General features: G+C 33.5%; 1 protein-coding gene across 1 annotated transcript; it reads right to left on the bottom strand.

Moving 5' to 3' along the window:
* Positions 1 to 11153: 11153 nt before the first annotated feature.
* LOC139494235 (uncharacterized) lies at positions 11154 to 12008 on the bottom strand. Its single transcript, XM_071282404.1, has one exon. It carries the CDS (start codon positions 12006 to 12008, stop codon positions 11154 to 11156), a length of 855 nt encoding a protein of 284 aa, XP_071138505.1.
* Between the last annotated feature and the right edge of the window lie 15590 nt (positions 12009 to 27598).

Below are 27598 nucleotides of genomic sequence, written 5' to 3'. Positions count from 1 at the left end.
ACGGTACCAATTTTCCCGCACCAGATGCGCATTTCAACACTAAATGTCTCTTCAGGTCGTGGCCTAAATATTTGAAATCCAAAGCTTATGTGAAAGATGAAGAGCTATATATAATCCAAAAGGTTCAAAGAGTATAGCCAAATACGTGAAAGAAATCAGAGCTTTGCACAAGGGAGATACATTCCCTAATTTATAATAATTTTTAACATTTTGTAATAGTAAATTTTAATAACACAAACAAATCTGTATTTGCATGCCAGTACCGAAGTATAACAGATGCAATCAAAAGTTTTATTCAACATTTGTAAAATACTTTGACTCATATAACTACTCCGAAGAGATATTTTATTTCCAGGTTTTCAAGATCTCAAAGAGACAATTGAGAAACAAAAGCCAAGTAAGTACAAAACTTAACAATAAATGGTGACAACTTAAACAATTAAAGTGTGGCCTTAATCAAATATCTATCGATTTCCATAGGCGCATTTAACAGAAATGAATTGTTATTTTTAAACCAAAGAATACAGTATAAATAATACATGTACCACAATGGTGATTGTTTTCCAATATTTTCTTCATTCAACGGCCGTAAAACCCTCGCCTAAATTGGACGCAAATTTTAGCTATGCTAGAAGTGTGCGACCAAGTCTGGTCAGAACGCCGACTTTATATAAAATGCCTCACAAAGAACCCTTGCAACAACTGTGTTGGTATGCCAAATTTATTTTCCTAATAAATATAACCTCATTTTCGAGAGGCAGTCCAATTCGACAATCTTTATTCTGGATAGCTTCTCAAGAAAGACATATACTAGTATATTGTACTATCTTTTTAATTTATTCTTGCGTTTAACACGGATGGAATATTTGCAACTAAACATAATCCAAACAACTAATCATCAAATAGAATAATCTGATTTGTTTTCTTTTCAACCGATCCTAAATTAAAAAGAAATACAAACTTATGCATATAGTCTGATAAAAAGAGTAAGTTGTAAAGAAAAAATAAAAGCTTGTGCCAAATTTGACTCAGAGTATGTATGCCTGGGATGTATAACAAATGAGATTTCAATGACTTTAATGTATATATATTTATTCGTATTACTATTGATTTTGTTATCACTAAATTGAAACCAAACTAAATGTCATTGTTATATACAAATACACATTCGTCGATCTACAATCTGTCGATAACTGCATCTTGCCGTTGCACACCTTATTCTATTTATCTGACTGTTTATGCCGTCTTTACCATTATTTCACTGGATATTGGATGTGTCCCGAGTGATAATTAAGTCTTAAATGCATGGATTTTTGATAGTTGTTAGTGGCTATTAACTTACTGCCAGTAACTGTGAGTCCTCTCACGGTTTCTCATGCGCAATCAAGCAACATATCCTTATTACTATTCAGCATGTTTAGGTTTCTAAATTGTGTCTTGTAGACTATAACATTGTTGGTCCTTTGGTCTTTTTTAGCATTTCGCCAAGGCAGTAACAGTTCGTATTTGACCTTTGAGATTGCACAGCGCTTCTGTATCTTTCACTCTTCTTTTGTTACACTAGAATATATTAATCTATTTGTTTGCAAATTGTTTTGAAAAAAAAGCAAATAAAATTATTCGGAAAATGTCATTTTATTAAAATTTTGATTTTCAGAAATGGATGATTTAGTGAGTATCATATCAACATCAAACCTACATTGTATTGTATGCAACTGAATGTTAAACAAACGAATAAACCTAATTAATTTAACATACAGCTTGATTTTTTGAACAGTTCTTATAAATCTTTCATTGTGTTTAAAAATGTTCAATAGTCTTATCAAAAATTGGTCGACCAACTGCCCACACCATAGAAACAAGAAACAATAAACAAGAAAAAAACGGAAATTAAAAAAAAAGAAAAAAAAAAGAAAAAAAAAGAAAAAAAAAACTGGCTTCCGATAAATATAAAAAAATATATTTCTTGTCGATCCTCTGAACCCAAAGACAAAAATATTTATACATCAGTTAGTATAGTTACAACTACAAGTCCGACTTCCCCATAATTTGTCATTTGAGTCCTTGGCTGACAGACTTGCGCGGGTAAGTATTTTAAGTTTAGTTAGGGAAGTTTTCCCACAGGACATAAAGGAAAAAACTTCATGCATTTGGTCCTTATCATCACTTGTTTCCTGAAATTTATGCTTCGGTACTGGTAAGTTTATAGATATATTGATATTTGCATACTGTCACATTCAAATATCACTAGGTACTAGTAGATCGTATTGATTTGTTTGCTACATTGTATAATTAATTGATTGAAAGATTGTAAGATTTTTACTGTCAAGAGATGCCTATTTTATAATAATTAAGTCATTGATTGCCTAGTTAATCTGTTGTTCAGTGGCAAATAGATAACACGAAGTATTAAGGGGGCTCGCGGGTCTAAATCATTTTTTTTTATCTAATATAAGATTTCGCTTTTTTTTCTATAAATGAACTTTATCTTATATCTCATAGAAAAATGAAATAAAAAAGAGGGGTCACCGATCATTTACGCTCACAATCTGCCTTCGAAAGAAGCATACATTTTTGTAGAGGTACTTTTTTTCTGTTGAACTAATAGGAGAAAAAAAGGTTATATCGAAATAAAAAAAAAAACTAATTACAGAAATCGCTTAAATTTTACAATTATTTACTTTATGTATAGCTTATTTGAGCACAAAAATAAAAAAACATAGGTCACCGATGAGTAAAAAAAGATATTTTAATTTTAATGCCAAAGAATAGCATTTTTTCACCAAAGGGAGATCAATTGGAGCTTTTTCAATGATACAAACGTTTTAAAAGTCATCGGGGCCGAACAGAATCGATTTTTTTGGTAAATGTTTGTACCATATCATAAAGTAATAACTAATACTAGTAGTGTAATGAATAGAATTTTTTATGAAAAAACAAACGTTTAATTTTTTCACTGAAATTTTGTACCCGCGAGCCTCCTCAACTCATGAAATGATTACTAGCCACCCAAGTTATAAGGTAGAGGGCCTGCAAAATTCAAGGGGTTAGGTTGTTAAATTTGTCTTCATGAATTTCAGTTGATAATGCATGAATTTACACCGTCGAAGACATATGTTTTTAAACTAGTTCGAAATGCCATTTGGTATCTTTTAAATCAATTAAGCAACATCTGAAAGGTCTGAACAATGGACGTGATGTGACGAGTTTAATGTACGTTTAACATAGTTGTTTGCTATCAAATTAGTACCGTTCTGACAGTTGAATTTCAGAAAACCTTGCACTATTTAATAGTTTCGGATGGTGAAATATGCTGTTTCAAAAAAAAAAGACAACGGTTTCAACTTTGACTAAGCAGGTCTGATTCGATTGCAAGTAACTTTTTTGACCAGCACTGTTTTAATGCACAAGATAAGTTTTAAGCACTGAAACGAAGAACACAACTCCATTGATCGATATTCTATTCAGATCTAAATACCAAATTTAGTTTTCTAGTAATAACAAATAAAATGTTTGTTTTCTGTACGTGTTTTGATTTTGCTTTTTATTCGATTACCTGACCAAAAGAGCCAAGTGAGCTCTTCTCATCACTTGGTGTCCATAGTCTTTCGTCCGTCGTAGACTGTTATCGTCTGTTTATTAAAAAAAACATCTCCTCTAAACAACCTGACTAAACTTTACCTCTCAACTTGGCCACAATCATCATTGAGGTATCTCATTTTAAAAATTTGGCCAATGACCCTTTCTGCCAACACATGACCGACGGTCTAAAAATAAAACATAGTGGTTAAAAGCATTTTCTGTTTTGTATATTATGAAACGATATAAACAGAAAATCCGAAAGGTGAACACATGTTGAGTCTGATATATTTAAAAAAAAAAATAATTAAAATCGACAAAATTATCAATTTCTATTAAAAAATCAGATGGTGCCGATATAGTTAGTAGACAATCACGTTTAATAGGAGTATCATTGCCATCAGCTGAGAAGTTCGAAAACTTCTTATATTTATTTAGCAAGCAATAAGGAAGATAGAGAGAAACTAAAATATTATAAGCAATCAGTAAGGCAGGATCAACTTATTTAACATTTAAAGGGCTTTCCCGTCTACAATGATTGAGAGTGTCCTTTGTTTGCGCATAAAACAATGTGAGCGACACATGCTAAATCTGGTTACCGATATATATATATCTATTGAAATATCGAGTTAATTCATTGTAAAATCAGAATCTGGTCTCAGGCTTATGTTTTCCAAATGAATAAATGTAAACTAAGTGTTTTTAGTATCAGTAGGGTTGACATTATTATTGTTGTCGGTAACTCTTAATGATAATGAACACGATAAAAAATCCAGCCTAATATTTTCAAATTAAATTCTTTAAGAATTTGTGATTTTAATTGCAAAATTAGATAGACATAATATCTATATTTAATGTGTGTTTTGATTTTGCTAATTCTTCTAGAAACAATCTTGTCATGATTAAAAACCTGTTAGCATATTTGTTTATAGTACCAGGGTTGTCTGCTTACTTTTTATGTTTGGAATGTTTTGTTTCATCAAATGTTATCAGATGCAATGAAAAATAGCCTGACATATTTTGTTTATTGCAGATCAATAACAAAATAGAAGGACAACTTCTAGTTGCTGATGATTTACAGATTGGAATGCAAATTGCATTTGGCCGAATAAAAATTGCAGATAAAAGCTTTATCTATAAACATCATGGGATTGTCATAAACATTGATAAAACCTGCAATAGATTTGAAATTGTTGAATTAAAGGCTACAGAGTCTGCTTTTAATACATGTTTAGCAGTATTATGCAGAAATAGTCGACCTAGCGTTCAAAGAAAAACACTCAAGTTTCATGATGACCTTTTCTACTGTAAATACCAAAAAATGTCTTTTTCGAGTAAACTTGTTAAGAAGAGGGCTAAAATGATGGTCTTAATTTTTGACAAGTCTGATGTAGAGTATAACTTGACGACATTTAATTGTGAACATTTTGCATGTTACTGTGCAACTGGCTTGGCATACAGTGGACAGACTGAACATGAGAATCTTGAGGCAACGGAATCACTTAATAAAACGTAAGCTGTTATTAATTACACTGAATCTGTAAGTGTACCAATACAATACAAAAAACAGTGTACTCCATATAACGTTATATTTGATTTTAAACTCATTATGCTGATGATCTCGACTAACATGTGATTATATTGATCATAGGTGTACCGATGTAATAAAAAGTACTCCTTTTGACATTCTTACATAGCATGCATAGATTGACCGTGAATTCATTTTATATAATACATATTTTGACATTGCTTGAAACAGTTGAAGGGAAAGACTTTTTTTAAATATTTCAAACCATGTGCAGTATCCTACAAGGGTTGATAAGCATCTTTAGTATGCACAAAATCATTAATGTATATAGAACTGATTTATCAAATCTGATAATCTAGGAAGCAGCCTACTACTTTATGTTTAACTTTAACATGGTTGTGTCGAGAACAAAACTATTTACGACAATTAAACTATTACCAGTGAATATACACTCATTGTTATGAAAAGCATAATATGGTCAATATTTATATTGAAAGATATAAATAAACAGGGTACAACAAATATGTATTTCTTTTTAAAGGGTATCTGTCAAATTTATTTATGTTTGTTATTACAGACTAGGAATTTATATTGATATACAAATAGAAAAGTATTCTAACAACACACAGAAACCGTAAGTATGAATTACAGAAAAGCATATTTCATATTTATCATTTACAATTTCTGTCATTAAATTAAATCAGCAAAAAACACAAATAAAAAGATAAAATAAAATATTACCAAACTCTGAGGAAACTAGTCCATAATTTAATGGCAAAATGAAAAGATCAAATATATCGAACGAATGCATCTCAACTGTAATAATATTTACACAGTGCAGACCTTTTCTAGTGTAGTCAGCGGTGGATTTTACATGGCATTATAGCTAGCTTATTCGCTTACTTACATGACAGTCGCAAAAAATCATATTAAATTGACAATTATAGGTGAACAACACAAAATAAACAATGATAATAGGTACACTGTCAGCTCATGCCGGCTTTTTCGTGTGTTTTTGTTTTTGCATTCCTAATGCATTTTACTTGTTTATAAAATTGTTGCCTTTAAATGTCTTTTATTTTTATTTTCTAGCAGTCTCAGCGGTAAAGTATTATAAACCATGAAACCAAGAGAAAGATCTTGTGTAGTAATGTAACATATTTGCAATTGTTGTGTGCACGTTTGAAAAGAATAACCTATACTATGATTTTGAGTACTTTTTGTAGTATTAACGAGCATATTCAAGAATAAATACTAGATTGTTGAAGACATTTAGCTTCGAATAAGACAAATCATGAACTTATGACTGTTTTATTTGAAACGTGGTTAAATATTAATATTAAAACAATGTTGTGCTACATGTGCTTTGATCGAATTTCGTCAGAATAGCAAAACCCCGTCAATGATGTGTTTGTTGACTCGCGAGTAATTAGTTTGACCTTATTTTGATCCATATGCATGTAAATTCAATATCATGCGATGATATAAGAAACGAAAGCTTTATTTATTTAAAGTAAAACAATGTCAACATTGAAATATTTAACAACAGACATACCAGTACTAACTATATTCTAGAACTATCTTTCCACAGAAAGTGTTATTCTTTTATAGATAACACGACTTTATTCATAAATCTATAAAATGAAACCAAACAGACCTAGCAAATGGTCATTATACACCTTCGTGTGTTTTTTTATTAATGCTTTGATCTTTTTCATATCGATGTATACTGCCGTATAAAAATATATTGTAACTTTGGTCTATCTCCCATTGTCTCCTTCACACAAATTCAAAAAGTACTACCTTATGTATCCAAATAGAATTCCGATGATTTGTTTGTTTATTTTAGTAGCTTTTGATTTATTAACGTAATAATTGGTTTAAGCAACTTTTTGAGACCTGTGTCATTTATTTAGTACATATTCAGAACAAGAACAATAATCATTCATACAATAGGAAGAGTCAGACGGGAAGAAGGATTCGGGGAAGTTTTAACTCATTTGAAAAAGAGGGAATATAGGATAGGCACAGATATATTGAAATGCAACAGACAACCTATGAACCTAACAATTGTTGTTATATTTAATGGCTATCTCTTTACAAGTCTTGTCGGATTTAACGTCCTTATAATGGCGGTCGGGTTACATACTTATATATCCCATATATCGAAACAGGCGCTTCAATTAGCAATTATTTAACAGTCAGAGGAACACCAAAGTGAACATATATCAAACAACAACAACAACCAAAAATTTATTAGAGTCTCACCTCCTTAAAACATTTGATATAAAACACAATAAAATATTAACCTAGAAATGTATAAAAGAGCCACTCTAAAAAGAGTTATGAGAGACTGTAAAAATACATATAAAAATTCATTTATATTACATCTATAATATATATCAATAGCATAACACACCATACTATTAAAACAATTTTACAAATGAATACAACCACAACATTAAATGCCCTTATTCCGAGTATAAAATGCACTTTCTCTTAAAAAATACTTTATGGCAGATTTCGCCTGTAAAATAGCAAACTCTATCATCATGAAACATAAATTAAAAATGTGTATTGTGGATGGAATCAGTAAATCAAATTAATTACCTGTGTTTGACTTTCAATGTAAACATTCTTTAAATTTAAAAAAACACACTCTACACGGATAATGCATGTGTTATTCTATCTCTTTCTACGGGATAAACTTGGAGTTCAAATGATTTCAAATTTAATGAGTTAGAATTTTTCACTTGCAAGTGAATTATTCATTATAAATATTAGCTTAATTTGACAACATTGAATTATTTCAGCTAAAAAAAGTGAATTATCATTTCACTTTCATTAATAATTGAGCAAAACAAATCATACTTTAAAATTTTGTATATATCGCGTAGCTAGTGCCCCTTTAAGTTTAAATTGTTTTGGTTTATGAATATAATTCAGAAATGTTACGTACAATTCTTGGAATCCATTTTACAGAAAAATGTATTTAGAAAACGTACAAACGGTGGTCAAACTAAAAATAGCTGTTTATACGGATCCAAAGCTCATTATTAAGGGCCGTTCTTTTACTATAATTGTTTACATTTGACACATTTTGACTTGGATGGTGCATTGTCTCATTAGAACTCATTACCCATCTTTGTATATCTATATGATATTGTAGACATTAACCCATTTATCTGACGTCAGTCTATTGTTCTAACAGTGGATTTTTTTAAAGAATTCAATTACCACCATGTTAACTTAAGATAACTTATGCCATAACTTTCAGTTTTTAACTTACGAAATGTAATCCTCTCAAAAACGAGTGACTGATGAAAGGTTCGAACTCGCGAGTTGTATTGTCCGTAGTATATGCATGATACCACTAGACCACGAGTGCTTATATAAAGTACTGTTTAAATATCACTCTTAAAGCGTATATTTGTCAATAGATGTCAATAAACTGTATTTCTGTCTTTTTGTTATCTAATAAAATATATAAACATTATACAATAAAGGAATTGTAAATATTATTCATTAGTACAGTTCTTGATAAAATAAACATCCATGTATACAATACACTTATCCCTTTTAACGTACAAGGCCTTTCCCTTTTCATCATAGCAGATTCTTACTTTTGGAATTAGTATTATAATGCTATCCTACCATCACTTTGTTTTTGTCTGTTTGATTATTAATGTTCCAAATATACATCAACATTTAACTGCCTATAATGTGAATAAATTGTGATAAGCTACGACTGTGAAACTACTTCTTTGACTGTAAATCCAGAAACAAAATCCTCCATTTGATATGTAAAATGAAATATAAATACCTCTTAGATATTTTGGTAGAGAACAAAATTAAAATAAAGAAAAATCATTCCTGGTACTAGGCACGAACCTCTGAGTATCACAGTTGTTGTTTCGGTGCTAACGACTAGACGATCACGGCTATACACAGATTACATGTTAAATGTTAAAATTGACATACTTATATATTGTACATTTGTAGCATGAGCAATTCTGCTTTGGTTTCAGAATGCGTACCACAAATAATACTAGTTTATTTACTGATTGACGATAGATGCCATATGTAATAACGTTGAAATAATCTAAACATAATGAAAGCGAACCAGTTTACACAATATTTATATGTTACTGTTCAATTAAGACCAGTCATTGTATTTATTTTTTCATAAGCTCGAGTCTTGTGATGTGGTGTTATTGTGGCATGTATGCTTCACTCAGATTCTAAATAATCTTAGTCAATTTGTATATATGTAAGCCTTATGCATATTCAGGACGAGAACAAGTTCACAATAAACACAAGAGGTAAGTCTTGTGCCTAAAGAGGCCATCTAGGATGATGGTCGGAGATATTTGGACTGCCACTGGAAAATGCGGATGTTTTGGATAGGTACAGAAATTTTGCCTTGCAACAGGCCACCTACGGATCCAAATCGAATGTTAAAAACGTATTTTAAAAGTAAAACATGAATGTTGAATGTCGAAAATTTATGTTGAAATATGAAATCACAATGTTGAAAACGAAAGATGAATATTCAGAAGTTGAAAAAAAGGTTAGAACAAAAAATATAAAAATTGAATGTTGAATAGTGCATTCGAATGTTGAACGTTGGAAACGAATATTTCATATTTCATGTTGAAAACGAATATATCATGTTGAAAACGAATATTTCATGTTGAAAACGAATATTTCATGTTGAAAACGAATATTTCGTGTTGAAAACGAATATTTCATGTTGAAAATGAATGCTGGATGTTGAATACGAATATTTCAGGTTGAACACGAAAATGTCATGTTGAAAAAGAATGCTGAATGTTGAATACGAATGATAAAAGTTAATAACAAATGTTGAATGTTGTGAAAATCGAATGAAGAAAACGAATGTTGAATGTTGAAAACCAATGTTGAAAGTTGAAAACGATTGTTGAATGTTTAAAACGAATGTTGAAAATTAAATATGGAATGTAAAAAACGGATTTTGAATGTAGAATGTTGAAAACGATTGTTGAAAGTGGAAATCATAATGTTGATAACGAATGTTGCATATTGAAAACGATTGTTGAATGTTGAATGTTTAATTTTGTATTTAGATTTCAACTTGTCAATATGACTGCTCTTTCCCAAAGGGTAACTTATGTTTACAGTTGTGATTATTGAGGTCGGTAATCGGACAGAAAGTCTTATATTTGATAGGATAAAACCTCGGAATACAAAAATAATTTTCCGACAATTGTTTGAATATATACGAAAGAGATATTAATTTGGTCTAAACAGTGACAAGCAGCCTTTGGGATATTACATTAATAATAAAATCACCTGCCAGTCTAATGATAACCTCAGTACGACCAACCATTCTGCTAGTTGTTTAGTCTTCATCTAATCTTTTAAAAACATTGGATTTTTGGGACGTTTAGGGTGTTTAACTATGGTAATAGAACCATGCGGTTTAACGTCTCGTGTGATTTACTATAGTTATCTATAGAGTCTGTGCAATATTTTTCAGATGTAACATATTGTGTTTATATATTTTACTGTTCATTTTCGTATTGTTTTTCTTTGCTTGCACATATACAGACTTTCCTAATTCAAAATTGTTTGGATAAAGTTGCCACTCCATTTCAGACGACATTTGAAGAAAGTGAAAGCTTTGAAATCATATTACTGAATATATACAGTAAAGGTAACAGGCTTATAATTTGGTACGCCAGATGTGCGTTTCGTCTAAATAGGACTCATCAGTGGCGCTCAACAAATAAAACAAAACATCACTCCTTTGCAATTCATTTTTTTTTAATATACTAATTATAATAAGATGATGATTGTTCTGAACATAAATTTAATTGCTAAGATTACAAATAAGTATAACAACATTAAAAATTAAAATCCGGAAGAAAACATATTATCGTTATTTAAAGTTTGAAATCAACCTTAATATACTTTTTTTTATATTTGACAGGACTAGTTTTACGATAAGATAACACATGAAACTTTTGAAGTGTCTTTATATTAAGAGTTTTCATTTCATTTTTTACATTAACAAGCAACCATTTTGAGGGGTGTTAAGTTCGGTTTGCAAATTTGCAGACTCTTTTGTAATTCTTTGTCTTAATTCGTTCTTTTTTAGAGCAATTTGTCTTTTCTTTTTCTCAAGTAATTTTCTTTTTTTGTTAAGAAGCTTCAACTTTGAATCACATTCTTGAGTATCATTCTTTGCCTTTCGTTCAAGCTCTTTCTTTTGTTGTTCAATTGTACGGCATTGATTTGTTACGCGTTCATGGTTTGCTACGATTTCTTCGAGTTCTCTTCTTTTCTTTGCTAATTCTAAATCGATTTCCTCTATAGCCTTCTCATTTATTTCGTGCAATTCTTTTTTATTTTTCTCGTCTGTATCAATTTCAAGCTCGGCTTTGTCGATTCGGTCGTAGAGCTCGGTCTCAGCAGGATGGAATTCAGCATATATTTCATCATAAATAGGTTGACATAGTATGGAAATTCCGGAATCATGGCTTCCCATGGAACTGTTGTAGCCTTCATTCTCATCCTCCTCTACATCTGAATTAAACACCATTGCATCTAAATGGTTTAAATCCTCTGTTTTGTTCAATTCAACAAGTGATTCTGCAGCCTCATCAATAATCTTATTTGTAAAATGACTACCGTTGTTATCATTGACCATATCTTTTATAACCTTCAATAATTCCGTGACCATTCGATCCTTGTCCTGTCCAGTTGACGTGTTGTCGATTGCAATATAACGATCATTGCATTTCTTTATGAAATCAGTGATAGGTGAACCAGTTTCAGCAATAAAAGACTCGATACTTTTCCCTTCCCTTTTTAATTCATCTGATCTTGTGAAAACTATCATGGCATAGTTACCCATAGACGTGCCAAAAATTTCGAATAATTGTTGTAAAGACTCAGTCTCCTCCTTTGTTAATCGTGTTATCTGTAGCACAATCAAAAATACATGGGGCCCTGGTAAGGACAAATGGGCACACCGAATGATTTCATCAGTGATTGTATTTTGTGATAAAGAAGTGTCAAACAATCCGGGTGTATCAATTAATACGATTTTTTGGCCTTTACATTTTCCTTCAAATTTCTGACATTCTTTCGTTACCGACTTGCCACTGAGGTTAGATTTAAAGAAGCTGTCTCCAATTATTGCATTGCCAGTGGCGCTCTTGCCTGATCCAGTTTTTCCTAGCAGGATGATTCTAGTTTCCTCGTTGTTTTCTAACAAGAAATTAGAAAACAGATCAATCAATAGGGTAACATATCTGGCTTACATTATTTTAGACGAACTCTTTTAATTTTTCATTGAACACAATGCATAATAATCGCATTGATGGTTTTTGACTTCATTACCAAATATTTTCTGACAACAACTTGTGTGCATGCTTCTGATGTTTGTGTTTGAAGAATAACATCACCTCTTAACATAAACTTCGAATTACTATTTAACTTATTGAATGTCTGCTACCATAAATAGTTTTATTTTAAGTTAAAACTTTTTCCTGCTGTTTGCTGCATGGTCTCCATCACTTACCCTGTTTTCATTCATTGTTATATTGAAAAAATCTTTTTATATAATGTCAAGTGAATGAAAATTTAATTTTATATAACGTCAAGTGAATATATGTAATGTTCCATTTTAAAACAGGTACACAAATAATGTTTGCATGGTTTATTTTATCAAGTTATTTGATAACAAAATTATGGACGTTCAATCAGTTATTTACAATCGAACTTTTTAAATGTGTTTTTATCTATTTTATCGCAGAATATGTGAATTACCAGTCAATCGAACAAATGGGAAAGTGTGTCGACTGTGAATTCAATACAACAGTGACACACAAAATTGACAACGCAAGGAGAAAAATCATAAAACCACCAAAACTTTCATTTATTTGAATAATGATCGCTATTTGATTACTGGAAAGGGCCAGGTATTATAATTAGTAAGGTTACCGGGTACGTGTGTAAGGTGAAACTCCAACGAGTGGTTTTCAATACTAACCATGACAGACTCAAGCCATGTGGGGATATGAAGATTTCTGCTTGGTTAGAAACATGTAGGGATCAATTTAAAAAAAGGTGTTGACGTCTTGGCAGGCAATAAGACCAAGCCTACTACCCATCAGTGCTGTGTGTGTCGGGGCCCAGACACGGGTGAGACAATGGTATAATGCGATAACTGTAGGTAATGGTTCCATCTAACCTGTATATGTATGTCCATCCAAGAGGCCAATGAAATAGATCCCTACTTTTGCCCAAACTGTCAACTTGTCTGTCCTACTCCATCCTCAAAAGATAAAGGAGGGGAGAAATCGAGTAGGTTACCACATTTTGTAAATAGTCGGTTGAATAATTCTGTATTAGATACGTAAATTGTCAGTTTAACTAATGTTTGTTTATTTTTTTCATATTTTTCAGAATGTCTGACTCTGAGTCCTTCATGTCGTGCTCCAGCACGGGTAGTGAGGAGGATAGTAGTGGGTATGGTGACTCCCAGCCGGGAGTGGGCATCCAGCCCTTTGATTTTACCATACTGGATAAAGCCACCAACAGGAGAAGGGACAGGAGGGAAGTGCCTGCCCAGGAAGGACCTGTTTATGTGGAGCCCAAAGTATTGCTGGAGGTACAAGCAATACAAGAAGTCAGTGTGCCAGGGGGACAGGAGGTGCCTGTTCCAGTGCAGTTTGCTCCTGAGGAGACCAAAGATGAGGTGCCACAGGACCTGGTGATCGAGACTGGAACAGTCAGCTCCGGTAGCAGCTTGCTTTGAGGTAAGTGTCTCAGGAGAACAGGAGGACATGTTCTGGTAAATGATATAGAGACACTTGCCATCTCTGAAGAGACACTGGTCACTCCAGATGAGACGGAAGTGCCTACAGCAAACAGTGAGGAGCAGTCAGCTTCAGCGCCTGCAAGCACAGACCCAATGGGTTTTAAGAGGGTGATACCTAACACATGGAGGGGCAGGGAGCCTCAGGTTTGGACAGGCCCATACAGTGGATATAAGGAGAGGAACTGGAGGTTGAGCGTCAAAGACGTCGCTTATCCAGTTCCTGGATGTCCAGTGATGACTAGGCACTTGCGGGAGCACGCATTGTGGGACAATGTGTCGATCTGGATGAGTATCAGGGGAATAATGGTCCTGCATATGACATCCCATGTCAGACAAACTCGAGAGAGACCGTCGTGACTCAGTCCACAACCAGTGTGCCAGTGCAGGAGATTACTGTTCAGGCAAGCTCTGTAGAAGTCGCACCAGTAACAACAGTGCAGTCAGCACCCAGGAGGAGGAAGAAAAGAGGGTGACTTCACCAGTGGAGGAGCCAATGGCAACCAACACAAGTAAGTGGCCTGTTGTAAGGCAAAATTTCTGTCCCTATCCAATATACCCTCCTTTTTCGGTGGCAGTCCAAATTGCACCGACCATCATCCCAGATGGCCTCTATTGTATCAACCTACCTATTGTATTTATTGTGAACTTGTTCTCGTCCTGAATATGCATGAAATATTTGCCACTGGACGTTAAGCAACCAATAATTAATTGATTAATCTAATATATAAAGTCCAGGTCGGGTCCTTTCAAGGGAAATAGTCTTTCCCCAAGACGAACACCACATTATAATGCATGTTGTCTACCAGTTGAGAGATGATGTTTAGCACTTCTTCCGTTTTGAGTTTATGAAAATCCCGCAAAAAGCCTGAGTAGGAAGCATATTCTCCCTAATTTCCGTAGATTGATTGATTGATTGTTGGTTGCTTAACGTCCAGTGGCAAATATTTCATGCATATTCAGGACGAGAACAAGTTCACAATAAATACAATAGGATGACCTAACTGGGATGATGGTCGGAGAAATTTGGACTGCCACCGGAAAAGGAGGATATGTTGGAAAGGGACAAAGATTTTGCCTTGCAGCAGGCCACCTACGGACCCCTCAAAAGAGTTGTTGCAAGGGTTCTTAACGTGCAAAGAGCGTGGCGCTCTCTTTACACGAGGCATCGGATTTAACGTCCCCCTTCTGACCGGACGGGACTGCGAACTTGATACATCCCGCACAGCCAAACGGACGCCCCACTTCGGCAAGCGTTTTACTGCCGGTCGGGAGAAGACCAAGTGACCATATTTCTATACCCCAGTCACCCTTGGTGGTAATTTCCGTAGACAGAGACGACATAATATGATGACGTTTTCTTGGGATTAATAATTAATAATATAAATATATTTACGTTTTAAACGACATTTTGTGTTATGAAACAGTAAATGAAAACTAAGTAGCAACAATTAAATTGAATGTAGTTGAAGATTGTCGGTAAAGTATGCCTCCTATCGACATGTTAAAATATGCATGTCTTTAGTTTGTGCTCAATGCAAATTGACGCACATGTACTAAATAATCTTGTTTGGATTAAAGTTAATATATGCTGAATCTATCCATGTATTTAAATTATGGATATTGGACCATAATAGGTAAATGTTCCATTTAAAAAAAATAAGTTCTTATACCACGTTCATTCTGTGTCAGAAACCTATGTTGTGTCAACTATTTAATCACAATCCAAATTCAAAGCTGTGTCAAGCTTGAATGTTGTGTCCATACTTGCCACAACTGTTCAGGTTTCGACCTCTGTGGTCGTATAAAGCTGTGCCATGTGGGGCATCTGATTGCACTTTATAGTCAATTTTTATCATTTTTTGGTAAAGTTTTATAATCTTACTAAAATGTTCTCCTGGAATTACTAAAGCAAATTTAACCAAACCACAGTCATCATTAGGGTATCTAGTTTAACAAATGTATCCGATGACCCTGTCCGCGAAATAAGAAACATCCCTGTATAAAAGATACAACAATCAACTTCTTCAAACCTTACAACTACATGATGCTGGGGCAAAAATTGGAACAACACCTACCTTGCTGATGACATTGCTATGATTGGTTTCGACCCTATAAATCTACAGTGTGCACTGAATATAGTGAACGACTCAACAAAGCACAAAGGAAGAACAACCCAGGGGTGAGTTATCAAGGTGCAAATGGCAGACTGAGCAAGTGTTAAGAACAAGCAGTTAACGACTCCTGAAAAATCCCTTAAAGTGCAGTACTTATTGAAATGCTCAAACCAGTCTTTGAAAGTCTGTCATCTCTGCAATTACTTAAAGGAGCAGAAAAATGTTTGACTCAAAACCAGAATGAGTCATTACATCATGTGATGTAGAGTTACCTTTCAAAAGGGGAGTATCGCAGTTCTTCTGAAATACAATTAGGAGTTGAACTTGCTGTTGGACATTTTAACGAGGGAATGAATAATTATTACTGCAAACTCGTTGATGAAATGCATTTAAAGGGAAAATTCGCGATTTTTTACTTATGTTTTTAATATGTTCATTATGACATAAAGTATATATTTACAAAGTTTTATTGCTGTATGTGCAGTAATAAAGGAGAAATTCAACATTGAAACCTTATTTCGTGGCTTTATTGACTATGTCTTACTTGTTCAATTGTTTTATGACCACAAGGATTTGTGGTACCGATCAAATCAACGACAACTTTACTTTATGTGAATGCATATGCTGATATTGTCATTAAAAGTGGAATATTTATATACGTTTCTTATTACTCATACACAGTACAACAAATGAGACAGAACAACCTTCTGAGGTTTTAGCCCTGAACTACGACCAGACTAAGGTAAATAAATAGTTCCACAAATGAGACAGAACAACCATCGGATGTTTCAGCCCTGATCTACGACCAGACTGAGATTTATGGTTCCACACATTTTATTGATGATCAGATTAAAAAGTATGAAAACTATATAAAATGTGAACACTGTGGAGCCTTGAATGGTAAAACAGCATTTTACCCCTATGTTCTATTTTTAGCTGTGGCGGCCATCTTGGTTGGTATGCCGGGTCACCGGACACAATTTTCAAACTAGATACCCCAATGATGATTGTGGCTAAGTTTGGTTAAATTTGGCTCAGAGGAGAAGATTTTTGTAAAAGTTTACGGACGACGGACGCCAAGTGATGAGAAAAACTCACATTGCCCTGTGGGCCAGGTTAGGTAAAAAGAGGTTTGTTTTGTTTTTAAATAATTGCAAGTCCTTAAACTTCATTCCTAGATTTTACAGTATGAGGGTTCGTAGGTGGCCTGTTTCTGTTCCTATACATGATACACTCATTTTCCAGTGGCAGTGCAACTTTCCCCGACCATCACCGGCCTCTATCGTATCAACCTTCCTATTGTATTTATTGTTCTCGTCCTGAATATGCATGAACTATTTGCCATTGGCCGTTAGGCAACCAACAATCCAGCATACAGTATAAAAAAAGAAGATGTGGTATGATTGCCAAAGAGAGAACTAACCACAAAAGACAAAAAATGACAAATATTAACAACTAAAGGTAACTGTACGGCCTTACATAGAGCAGAGCCCATACCGCATAGTCAGCTATAAAAGGCCCCGATAAGACCATGTAAAACAATTCAAACGAGAAAAAACTAACGGCCTTATTTATGTAAAAAAATGAGCGAAAAACAAATATGTAACACGTGAACACACGACAACCGCTGACTTGGGACGGGCACATACATAAATAATACGGCGGGGTTAAACATGTTAGCGGGCTCCCACTCCTCCCCTAACCTGGAACAGTGGTATAACAATACAATATAAGAGCTGACTATACAAATCAGTTGACCAAAAATACAAGTGGACGTGGCCGGGTACTTATACATCCCGACACACAACGACACAATGAACAGATCTGAGAGCACTCGCAGTTATCTGACAGCTAGTTTAAAGCCACTAACGTATACGTTTGTCATTTCAATTGTTTATATTTGCGTTGTTTTAGCTAATGAGAATAAAGGGGAGAAGTGAAATTCAGACGAGAGGAGAACATATATCAATAAGCGCCAGGAACGAAATTCTAAAATAAATGCACTTCAAAAATCAAAAAGTCGAATAGTAAAAAAAATTCAAAAATTTGCCACTCAATTACAAAAGGAACTTATATATGAGCCAGTTGACACCCTCCTCCTAATTAGGAGGAAGGTGAGTATAGTTATCAACGCATGTGGCTATGGTGAAACGTTTCTCTGAAGGCCTCCCAATCACAGATGTACCACCATACAGTTATAGCAGGAAGCTGCCTTCAATGCCTGAGGTTACACCAGATCAGGAAGTCATTCTGCTGATACCGGAGAAGGATACTTTCAACTCTGGAATCGACAGCGGCAGAAATTTGGCAAGAGAGCAAAAGGAAATGCTTGAGCAAATGCAGATAAATTTTACACCAGCAGATGTAAATGTGTAAATAGTAATTATCCACATTTTAGGTGATCAATATAAATAGAATAAGAATGGGAACCGGTAATGTATGAAAGAGGTACTTCTACAATGTTCAAAACAACAAAAAGCTAACAAAGTATGATTTTTCTTTTAAACATTTACCATTTCAATGTTACATGAAATGAATGCTTTACATTAACATATATGCAAATGCTGTTGGATGGTTTGAAATGATAATTAACAATGTACACATGATTAATGTACTCATGTTAGCAATTTAAGAATTCCACACTGGATATGTATCATTTTAAGAACTTCACACTGGATATGTATTATTTTGTTTTGTAATTTTACAGTTATATTTTGACCAGTCTAAATACGAATGACCTATTAAAACTTAAATTGTGATGACCTTTGATGGAAGGTAATAATAAACCAAACAATACAAACGGTGAAACGACTATTAATAGATAGATTTCAAGGAGTTCTAAAAATGTAGCAGCCCACTAAATTTCTGGAAATTAACAACAGAGTATTTAATCTGATTACTTGCTTTAAAACCAGAAAGGCTTCCAGTAATTTTAAACTATTGTTTGTATCGAAACCCCATTAATTTCTGGTTTTCATCAGCCATTGAAAGTAGAGAAACAACATCCAATCCCCTCAGAAAAGAACAAGATATAAGATATACGACATATATGATGAACACCATAATGAGCACGATGAGCCAGCTTAAAAAAAGCAGAAAACCTGTTCTGATACCTCTGAGTTGTAAGTATATGCTATTGAGTTGAAAATATCAAGAATTGATAAATATGGTAAAGGAAATTGAAATCGTGATTTGTCGTCATATGTTTCACTAGATTATTGTATTTCATTAAAGGGATCAGAAGTTAAATGGTAGTTCCTGCGAGAAATGTATGTGATATACATTAAATAACAAAAATATGACATAGTGTCTGAATTGCTACTATACAGATCACATCAAAAATATTTTATGATAAAAAGTTCTTTGTTTACGGGTTGAAATGAGAGTACAAATGTATGAAGCATGGGATTCAAGATGTTCACGATCAAATTCAACTACAGACAAAAGCCAATTATTATAATGCAAAAAAGAAGAATTAGTCGGAAACGAATTTTAAATGAAAGCAATCAAATAAATAGTTATGTTCGTCACCGAATCTCCTTATATGGACATTCGCTTTGATAGTTGTTGTATTTCTTTGTTTGATCTTGCTCGACTTTTCTGAATGAAGTATTCTGTTTACATTTGAAGTGAATTTAATTCAATCACCAGTGTTACAACATCTCGTAATGTTTTCGCAAGTACGATTGATGAAATGCATATGAACATCAAAGTTATTTTCTGTTAGCATTTTCTTCAAGCAGAACACTTATTTTTAAGATAAATTTCCGAACATAACAAACACTGATTTCCTGATATTATGGAGCAGTTGAGGTTGTACAGTGTATACGAATTCATAACGCTAATGCTTTTCTTCAATTTCTCATAACGGAGCAAATTTATCTTTAACAGCCTTGCCATGGCATTTGTGCCAGAATCATTGGATATAGAGTTCTCGAAATTTGTACCACAAAAGTGGGGATTCTTAATTTCTCTCGTGGCAATCATCGCGACTCAGAACCCATAGATCCTTAGATATTAATCTGAAGAAATTTTTTGTACAAGATAAAAGTTTACACTGTCCTTTCTAAGCATAGTTATGCTTAGATATTATTTCAGCAAAGGAATCAGAATTTACATAGCAGTTCCCTGCGAGAAATGTATGTGATACACATTAAATAAAAAAAATATATCATAGTGACTGAATTGCTTCTATACAGATCACATCAAAAATATTTTTTGATAAAAAGTTATTTGTTTGCGGATTGAAATGAGAGTAGAAATTGAAACATGGGATTCAAGATGTTCACGATCAAATTCAACTGCAGTCAATAGCCAATTATTTTAATGCAAAAGAAAGAATTAGTCGGAAACGATTTTTAAATGAAAGCTATCAAAGAAAAAGATTATGTTCGTCACCGAATCTCCTTATATGGACGTATTTCTTTGTTTGATCTTCTGAATGTAGTATTCTGTTAACATTTGAAGTGAATTTAATTTAATCACCATTATTACAACATCTCGTAATGTTTCCGCAAGTACGTTTGATGAAATGCAGATGAACATCAAAGTTATTTTCTGTTAGAACCATTTTCCATAGAGTTCTCGAAATTTGTACCACTCAAGTGGGGGTTCTCATTTATTTTGTGGCAATCATCGCGACTCGGAACCCATAGATTCTAAGATATTAATCTGAAGAAAATTTTAAAAAGAAAACAGATTAACACCGCCCTTTCTAAGGCAGCAACCATTTGATTTTCGGGAGGGGGAGTCTATGGATTTTTGTGGATAAATTTCTTTTTTCGCCTGCGGGCAAAAAAAACCCCACTATTTTTTCGCAACAAATCACAACATTTTTTTTCTTTCAATTGTAGCATTACATATAGTGACAGATGATGATGAAACAAGCAGAATCAAAAACAAACTATTTTTTTCTCCAAAAACTGGAAACAAACTTTTTTCCAAAAAAATCCATAGCCCGATACGATTGTATTTCTGTTCTAGTAAGATTACATTCTCCGTTGAAATGAGTTTAATGTATCTTTGATAATGATTCTTCAACGTCTGACTTCAGTATTGGAGGAATTGAAGGTTAAAACTGTTTAAATTCGTTACGTTCAATTTGATATCTATCATACATAAACACATCTTTTGGCAGATTTTATTTTAAAGATGTACCTGTAGTCGGCACTTATTCGTCTTCAATACGAAACGAATAACTTGTCTCTTGAAAGCTTTTCATTTCTCATCAAAAGTTATTTTATGAACAAATTGGCTTACAATTTTGGGAATTCCAGTTGGCTTTTCTTGAGCATTGGTTTTCTCAGAGAGATCCAATGTATAAGTTGGGTTTCTTTGTACTCGGATCGATTTTGTTAGGTTCATCTATTAACAATTTGAAATGAAGAGGTGATGTCTGTCCTCATAGAGGTGTTGGAATCGGTGTTGGCCATCATTAACTTTGACAAACACATTTTGCAAGGACAATAAAATAATCGTTATGCTTCTTGCCTATAATATGTTTGCATTCTACATTCAAATCATTTTCACCACTGTTGTCTTTGGCTTATCACCGCTATCCTATTAATCGAGAATCATTGAATACTTCGTCTTGATTGAGAATTTTTCAGAAATGATGAGTAAAAGAGGGACGAAAGATACCAAAGGGACAGTCAAACTCATAAATCTAAAACAAACTGACAACGCCATGGCTAAAAATGAAAAAGACAAACAGAAAAACAATAGTACACATGACACAAAATAGAAAACTAAAGAATAAACAACACGACCCCCTTTGGATAATCATTGGATAAATCATTGGATAAAACTAATGGCTACGGTCAATTGTTATCTTTAAAATAAGAATATGTCAGAATCGTCGTTAACATGAAAGTCATTGATGAATATATTACAAAAAAATTCAAATGACATACAACGGAAGAAGTTACAAAGGTAAATCTAATCAGACCTTTGTACAGGGAATTTTGCTTAGACTTTTGATCCCTGCCTTTTACTATTCTCTTTCCTTTTTTGACTATTCCTCAGTCTAGTCAGAGCCTTTTTTCTCAGGGTTCTGTCTACTTTTTCTCATCCAAATTCTTGTTTTAATACCTTTAAAACTCCGTGTTAAAAGCTGTTTTTTTTTAATCTTGAACCTGGAATGTTTGTAGTTCTTTTCTTTCCTAAGCTAGGTATAAATGACATCATTCCACATCTTTTGAAAATTCTCAAACTTTATACTGTAACTTGCTGGTCCTGTTTTTATTGCAACTTAGTGTACATTATTTCTGGTCTTAAAGATATTTTCCTTGGCAATACAATTGGGAAACAGTTCTGTATTATATCTCAGTTCTGTTCGTAGAGAGACAGTGAATAGATAAACGATTCACTCGGACTGCCATACAGTTTGACAGATTTTAATTTGATGTTTTTGCTCACAGAAGTCGATCATCCACAAATTTGTCCGGTTCCAACGATGGATCAGAACCTATTGCCAAAAAAAAACCCCGTTTTATGCAGATATCAACTTACGAATCCATGTTCCTTGGTAAAGAAATTACGTCACAACCAAAACAATCTACTTTATTTTTTGATGATAAATATAGTAAAATTTTGTTTTTAACACCAGCAGTGAAAATATTTCTCTTAACTACTGTTGTGACGAAACTTAAATACCACTAATGCTGCAGCATACCTTTTTGATGTTCTGGAGAAAAGCTCGGTAGTGCTAGGTTGGGATCTGCCTAACGACCCTTTGTAAAAGAATAAACAACGAGAACTCGGTTTTACTGGTAGGAAAATGATGTTTTTAATTGGAACCTTCTTTTCTTTTCTTTTTGATCAAAATAATTTAGAATGTACTAATTAGACACATTAACAATTAATAATATGATCTCTGGACAAAGTACGAGTGTTCTTGTTTCGTTAATTGCTGAAATTAATTCTTGAATTCTATATCAATTAACTATGCTATTTATATACATCTAAGCAGCACGTATGAAACATCTACTTTTTGACTTATGATCATCCTATATAAAGTTTGTGGTGTGAATAACCTCATAAATGTCATCCTGAATGAATTTATTCTGAGATATATACCACTAGATTCAAGACAATGAAACTGTAGAATTGTTATAAATCTGTTGCAGCACTTCAGATCAATAAGTTTTGTTCGGTCTTTTACTTTTGTCTTACCGAAAGCTTCTGATTTTTTTTGATCTTATGATCTCTTGATTTGAGTTGTCCTAAAAAATGGTTTAATTTTGATTCCGATTAACAAGTCGCCAACAACGAAACCAAATTATATGGCATTGAGCTACAGGCTGCAGCACCCACGACACCACACTAGTATTTGATTGTTGGATTAAACCAGATTATTGAAAATATAATTTTTTTATAATCTCAATTAATGTATAAATCAAAACACCTACTGACACCAACATATTTATCCAATCTTATTGTGCCTACACTTTCATCATTGGATAATTTTATTGTCTCTTGTTGATGATATTTGTCACCATTGAATAAATAGTATTATCCTTCTGATCTCCATACCTTCTATACTCTTTTACGGCAATTAATATTAAGCCAATTAGGTATTTAATGTCTTAAAAATATAGTAAATGTAGCCCACTACTGATGTCTGTGTGTAACAGCGTATGATAGGTTGCTACTTATTCTTCCGCAAAACTGCTATTGTCACGTAAAACAGTGTTCACTTGTGCCCTTTCAACACAGTATTTGCATGGCATTTGTCTTTGATCAAACATTTTTATGCTGGTCATTTTGCTGATTTCATAGTTGATTTTATTGTTAAAAAGCGATCTCTACAATCTTTTTCTCAAAATCAGAAACGGTAGCACCCTGATTTGTGTGATACATTTTCTTTCAAATGTGTTTTTTTAATGGCTTTAGTTAAGAACTTCCCAAACTAAGAACGTTATCTAATGATATGCTTGTTTTATTGCTGCGTAATTGGAGCATTAGTTTTTGTCTAAGTGATGTCTTGAATTCGCTTATATGCTCTTTATCAACATGATCAACTGTGATGGACGTTTGCTCAATAAAAAGTCGATGACGACAAAAAATTCCATGGTTAAAGCTTGTCCGGTTTGTAGATTTTACTTTTTGCTTTGGAGTTTGCACTCTTAGAATGGATTTTTCATGGGCGATGCCGCTGGTAGATTTTGTAGACAAAATTTCAATCTCATCCTGTAGACCTTTTATTGTTTGATTTGCAAGTTTGAGCTCACTGGATAGTCTTGAATCTTTTTGGACTGTTTGACTATCAATCATAGGGGGGGCTATGGCTTTTTTTTCTTGACAAGTCGTTAACAATTTTTTTCTTTCAATTTTAGCATTACATATAGTGGCAGCTGAGGGTGAAACAAACATATTTTTTTTCTCAGAATCAAAAACAAATTATTTTTTTCTCCAAAAACTGGAAGCAACTTTTTTTCCCAAAAAAACAAAACATAGCCCTCCCCCCCTAGAAATTCAAATGTTTGCTGCCTTACAAAGTTTGTACCTGACATTCCTTTATATATACATTGACGTTAAACGCCACTTTTGAATATTTTTTCTGTCACTGAAATTTTCCGACATAATTTACTTAATAGTTATCAAAGGTACCAATCCCCAAGGGTGACTGGGGAATAGAAATATGGTCACTTGGTCTTCTCCCGACCGGCAGTAAAACGCTTGCCGAAGTGGGGCGTCCGTTTGGCTGTGCGGGATGTATCAAATTCGCAGTCACGTCCGGTCAGAAGGGGGACGTTAAATCCGATGCCTTGTGTAAAGAGAGTGCCACGCTCTTTGCACGTTAAGAACCCTTGCAACAACTCTTTGAGGGGTCCGTAGGTGGCCTGTTGCAAGGCAAAATTCTGTCCCTATCCAATATACCCTTATTTTCCAGTGGCAGTCCAAATTTTCCCGACCATCATCCCAGATGGCCTCTATTATATCAACCTACCTATTGTATTTATTGTGAACTTGTTCTCGACCTGAATATGCATGAAATATTTGCCACTGGACGTTAAGCAACCAACAATCAATCAATCAATCAAAGGTACCAGGATTATAATTTAGTACGCCAGACGCGCGTTTCGTTCAGTTCAGTTCTTTGATATGCTGAATCCAAACATGTACTTAGGTTTTTTTTTATTGTGGGTCCAAGTTGGTCCAAATCGGGTCCTTAAGTAAACTGTTTGATTTCAACAAAAAATGAATATATTGGGTTCTTCAATATGCTGAATCTAACCATGTATTTAGATTTTTAACTTTAGCTTTTCCCCCATTTCCTTTTTCTCTTCCTTTAAAAAATGGTAAGTCATTTGTTTATGTTACGATATAAATTTATTTCTCTTATCTTATGCCTGATAAAGATACGAAGATTGTGCACCCCAAGAAAATCATATTTCACGAGGATGAAAAAAATCTTCAAAATTACTTAAGGCATGTATGCCACAGGAAAATAATGTTTTATTTAATTTTCTGTATTCATTCCTGATAAATAATCATGTTCATGAACCAATATTTGAAAAACCTACTAATATAATTGCCTATAGAATATTTTATTTCTAGTCCGTATGGATATTCTATATAATTTTCCATGAATCACTCTGTATATGTTGTATTCAATTTTATATACATTTGAATGTTTGTCTTCGGCTGGTTAACTGATTAAAAATACACATATCGTTATATGCAGTTACTTTGTTAAGAATGTAACCTACTCAATATCTAGACCAAACCTTAGTTCCTTAATTAAAATGGATGCCTCACTGCAAAAATGAAAATTAATTCATCACAATCATGACACCAGTCAACCATTAATTGTGACATTTAAGTAAATGCTCTCTGAAAAATTTCTTTTTTATCAAGTCCGATGTTATTTTTCGTTCTGGTTTTCATTGGTTTCATGTGTTCAAAGTTCGTTTAAATAATATTTCATTTTGGTATGGCGTTTTCTCAATGTTAAAAGCTTCAGTGGAACCAATGGCTACTCTATGAATAGTTTCAGAATTTATTATGTATAACATATGCGACCCTCGATATTTTTTGTTTTCCCTTTATCAACTGAATATGCGAAGAGTTTTCTAAAGTCTTAATTGTTTTCCTACTTACCTCAATTAATAGAATTGAGAATGGAAACAGGGATGTGTCAAAGAGAAAACAACCGACCATAGAACAGACAACAGCAGAAGGTCACCAATAGGTCTTCAATGCAGATAGAAAGTCCCGCAACCGTACTCGGTGCGTCCTTCAGCTGACCTTTTAACAATCAAGTGACACATAAGAGCTAAGCCCAGACTCATCTTCGTCATTGCTATCTTCAATTTTGTATGAGTAAGAAAGAAAAAAAAACATTATATTCTGTAGTGTTTATTTTTCCGATTTCACATCTGAAATGTTATTACATCAGCATCATGTTAAGATTTTTCTCATTTTTGAAATAACTAGGCTTTTTGATGTGTCAGATATGGCTCTGTTCTACCTGTTCATTAAATATCTTCAACATTCAGATATGGCTCTGTTCTACCTGTTCATTAAATATCTTCAACATGTTCAATTTTCCAAAAAATAGCATCAATTTAACACTGTTCAGTCATATCAGTGGATAATATAAAACTTCTACAGCTGTGCTTGACACTCATGACCATGCAATCTACTTTTGTAATTTAAGAATTGAAGTATAAACTAAATTGCATTGTTACTTATATTTCATTTATGATATTTGGTCTTCTTCCTATCGGCAGTAAAACGCTTGTTGAAATGGGGCGTCGTTTTGATACGCGGGATGTATCAAGTTTGAACCATGTACGGTCCGAATGGTGCATTAAATCCGATGTCTCGTGATAAAAGTTTTCCACGCTGTCAGCACTTTAAGAACCATCCCAACAACTCTTTTAGGAGTCCATGTTACCCTCATTTTTCGGTGGCAATTAAATTATTCCCGACAATCATCCCCGAAGGCCTCTATAATTACTAGACCTACTTATTGTAAACTTGTTCTTGACCTGAGGCAGCATGAAGTGTTTGACACTTGACGTTAAGCAACTAACAATCAATCAATCAATCTACATTTCCTGCTCAACGCCTAATGTATAAGATGCTTACTTGTTTCCCCCTTTCATTAATCTCAAGTCTTTTTTTCTCAACTACAGTCTTTAAAGTGTTGAATCTTTAATTTCCTCTTCAGTGTAAGAGCTCAGTTGCTTCAAATAGCATTTGAGTATACCACTCGGCTAGTATTTCAACTCGCTTGTATTAAAGCGTTGACACAATGTTCTTAGCTGTATCAACACATCCTCTGTTGACTTTTGCTCAAGTTAAAATGATTTTGTATCTGTTATGCAGGTCTCGCGGAGTTTTATTAAAATGAAATAAATGACACAATTTCTTGTGCCATAACATCGAAATTTGGCAGGACAATTGTCTATTGAACTGTTGTGGTCCTGACAAATGTTTTTAATTCCTTCCTGCATAGCTTCAGAAGGACAGAAGTTGTCAAATCCAAGCATTAAT

This window comes from Mytilus edulis, chromosome 11, assembly GCF_963676685.1.
Source record: "Mytilus edulis chromosome 11, xbMytEdul2.2, whole genome shotgun sequence".
Lineage (NCBI taxonomy): Eukaryota > Metazoa > Mollusca > Bivalvia > Mytilida > Mytilidae > Mytilus > Mytilus edulis.
Note: the sequence above shows the minus strand (reverse complement) of the source record. Positions and strands in the feature narration are given on the sequence as shown.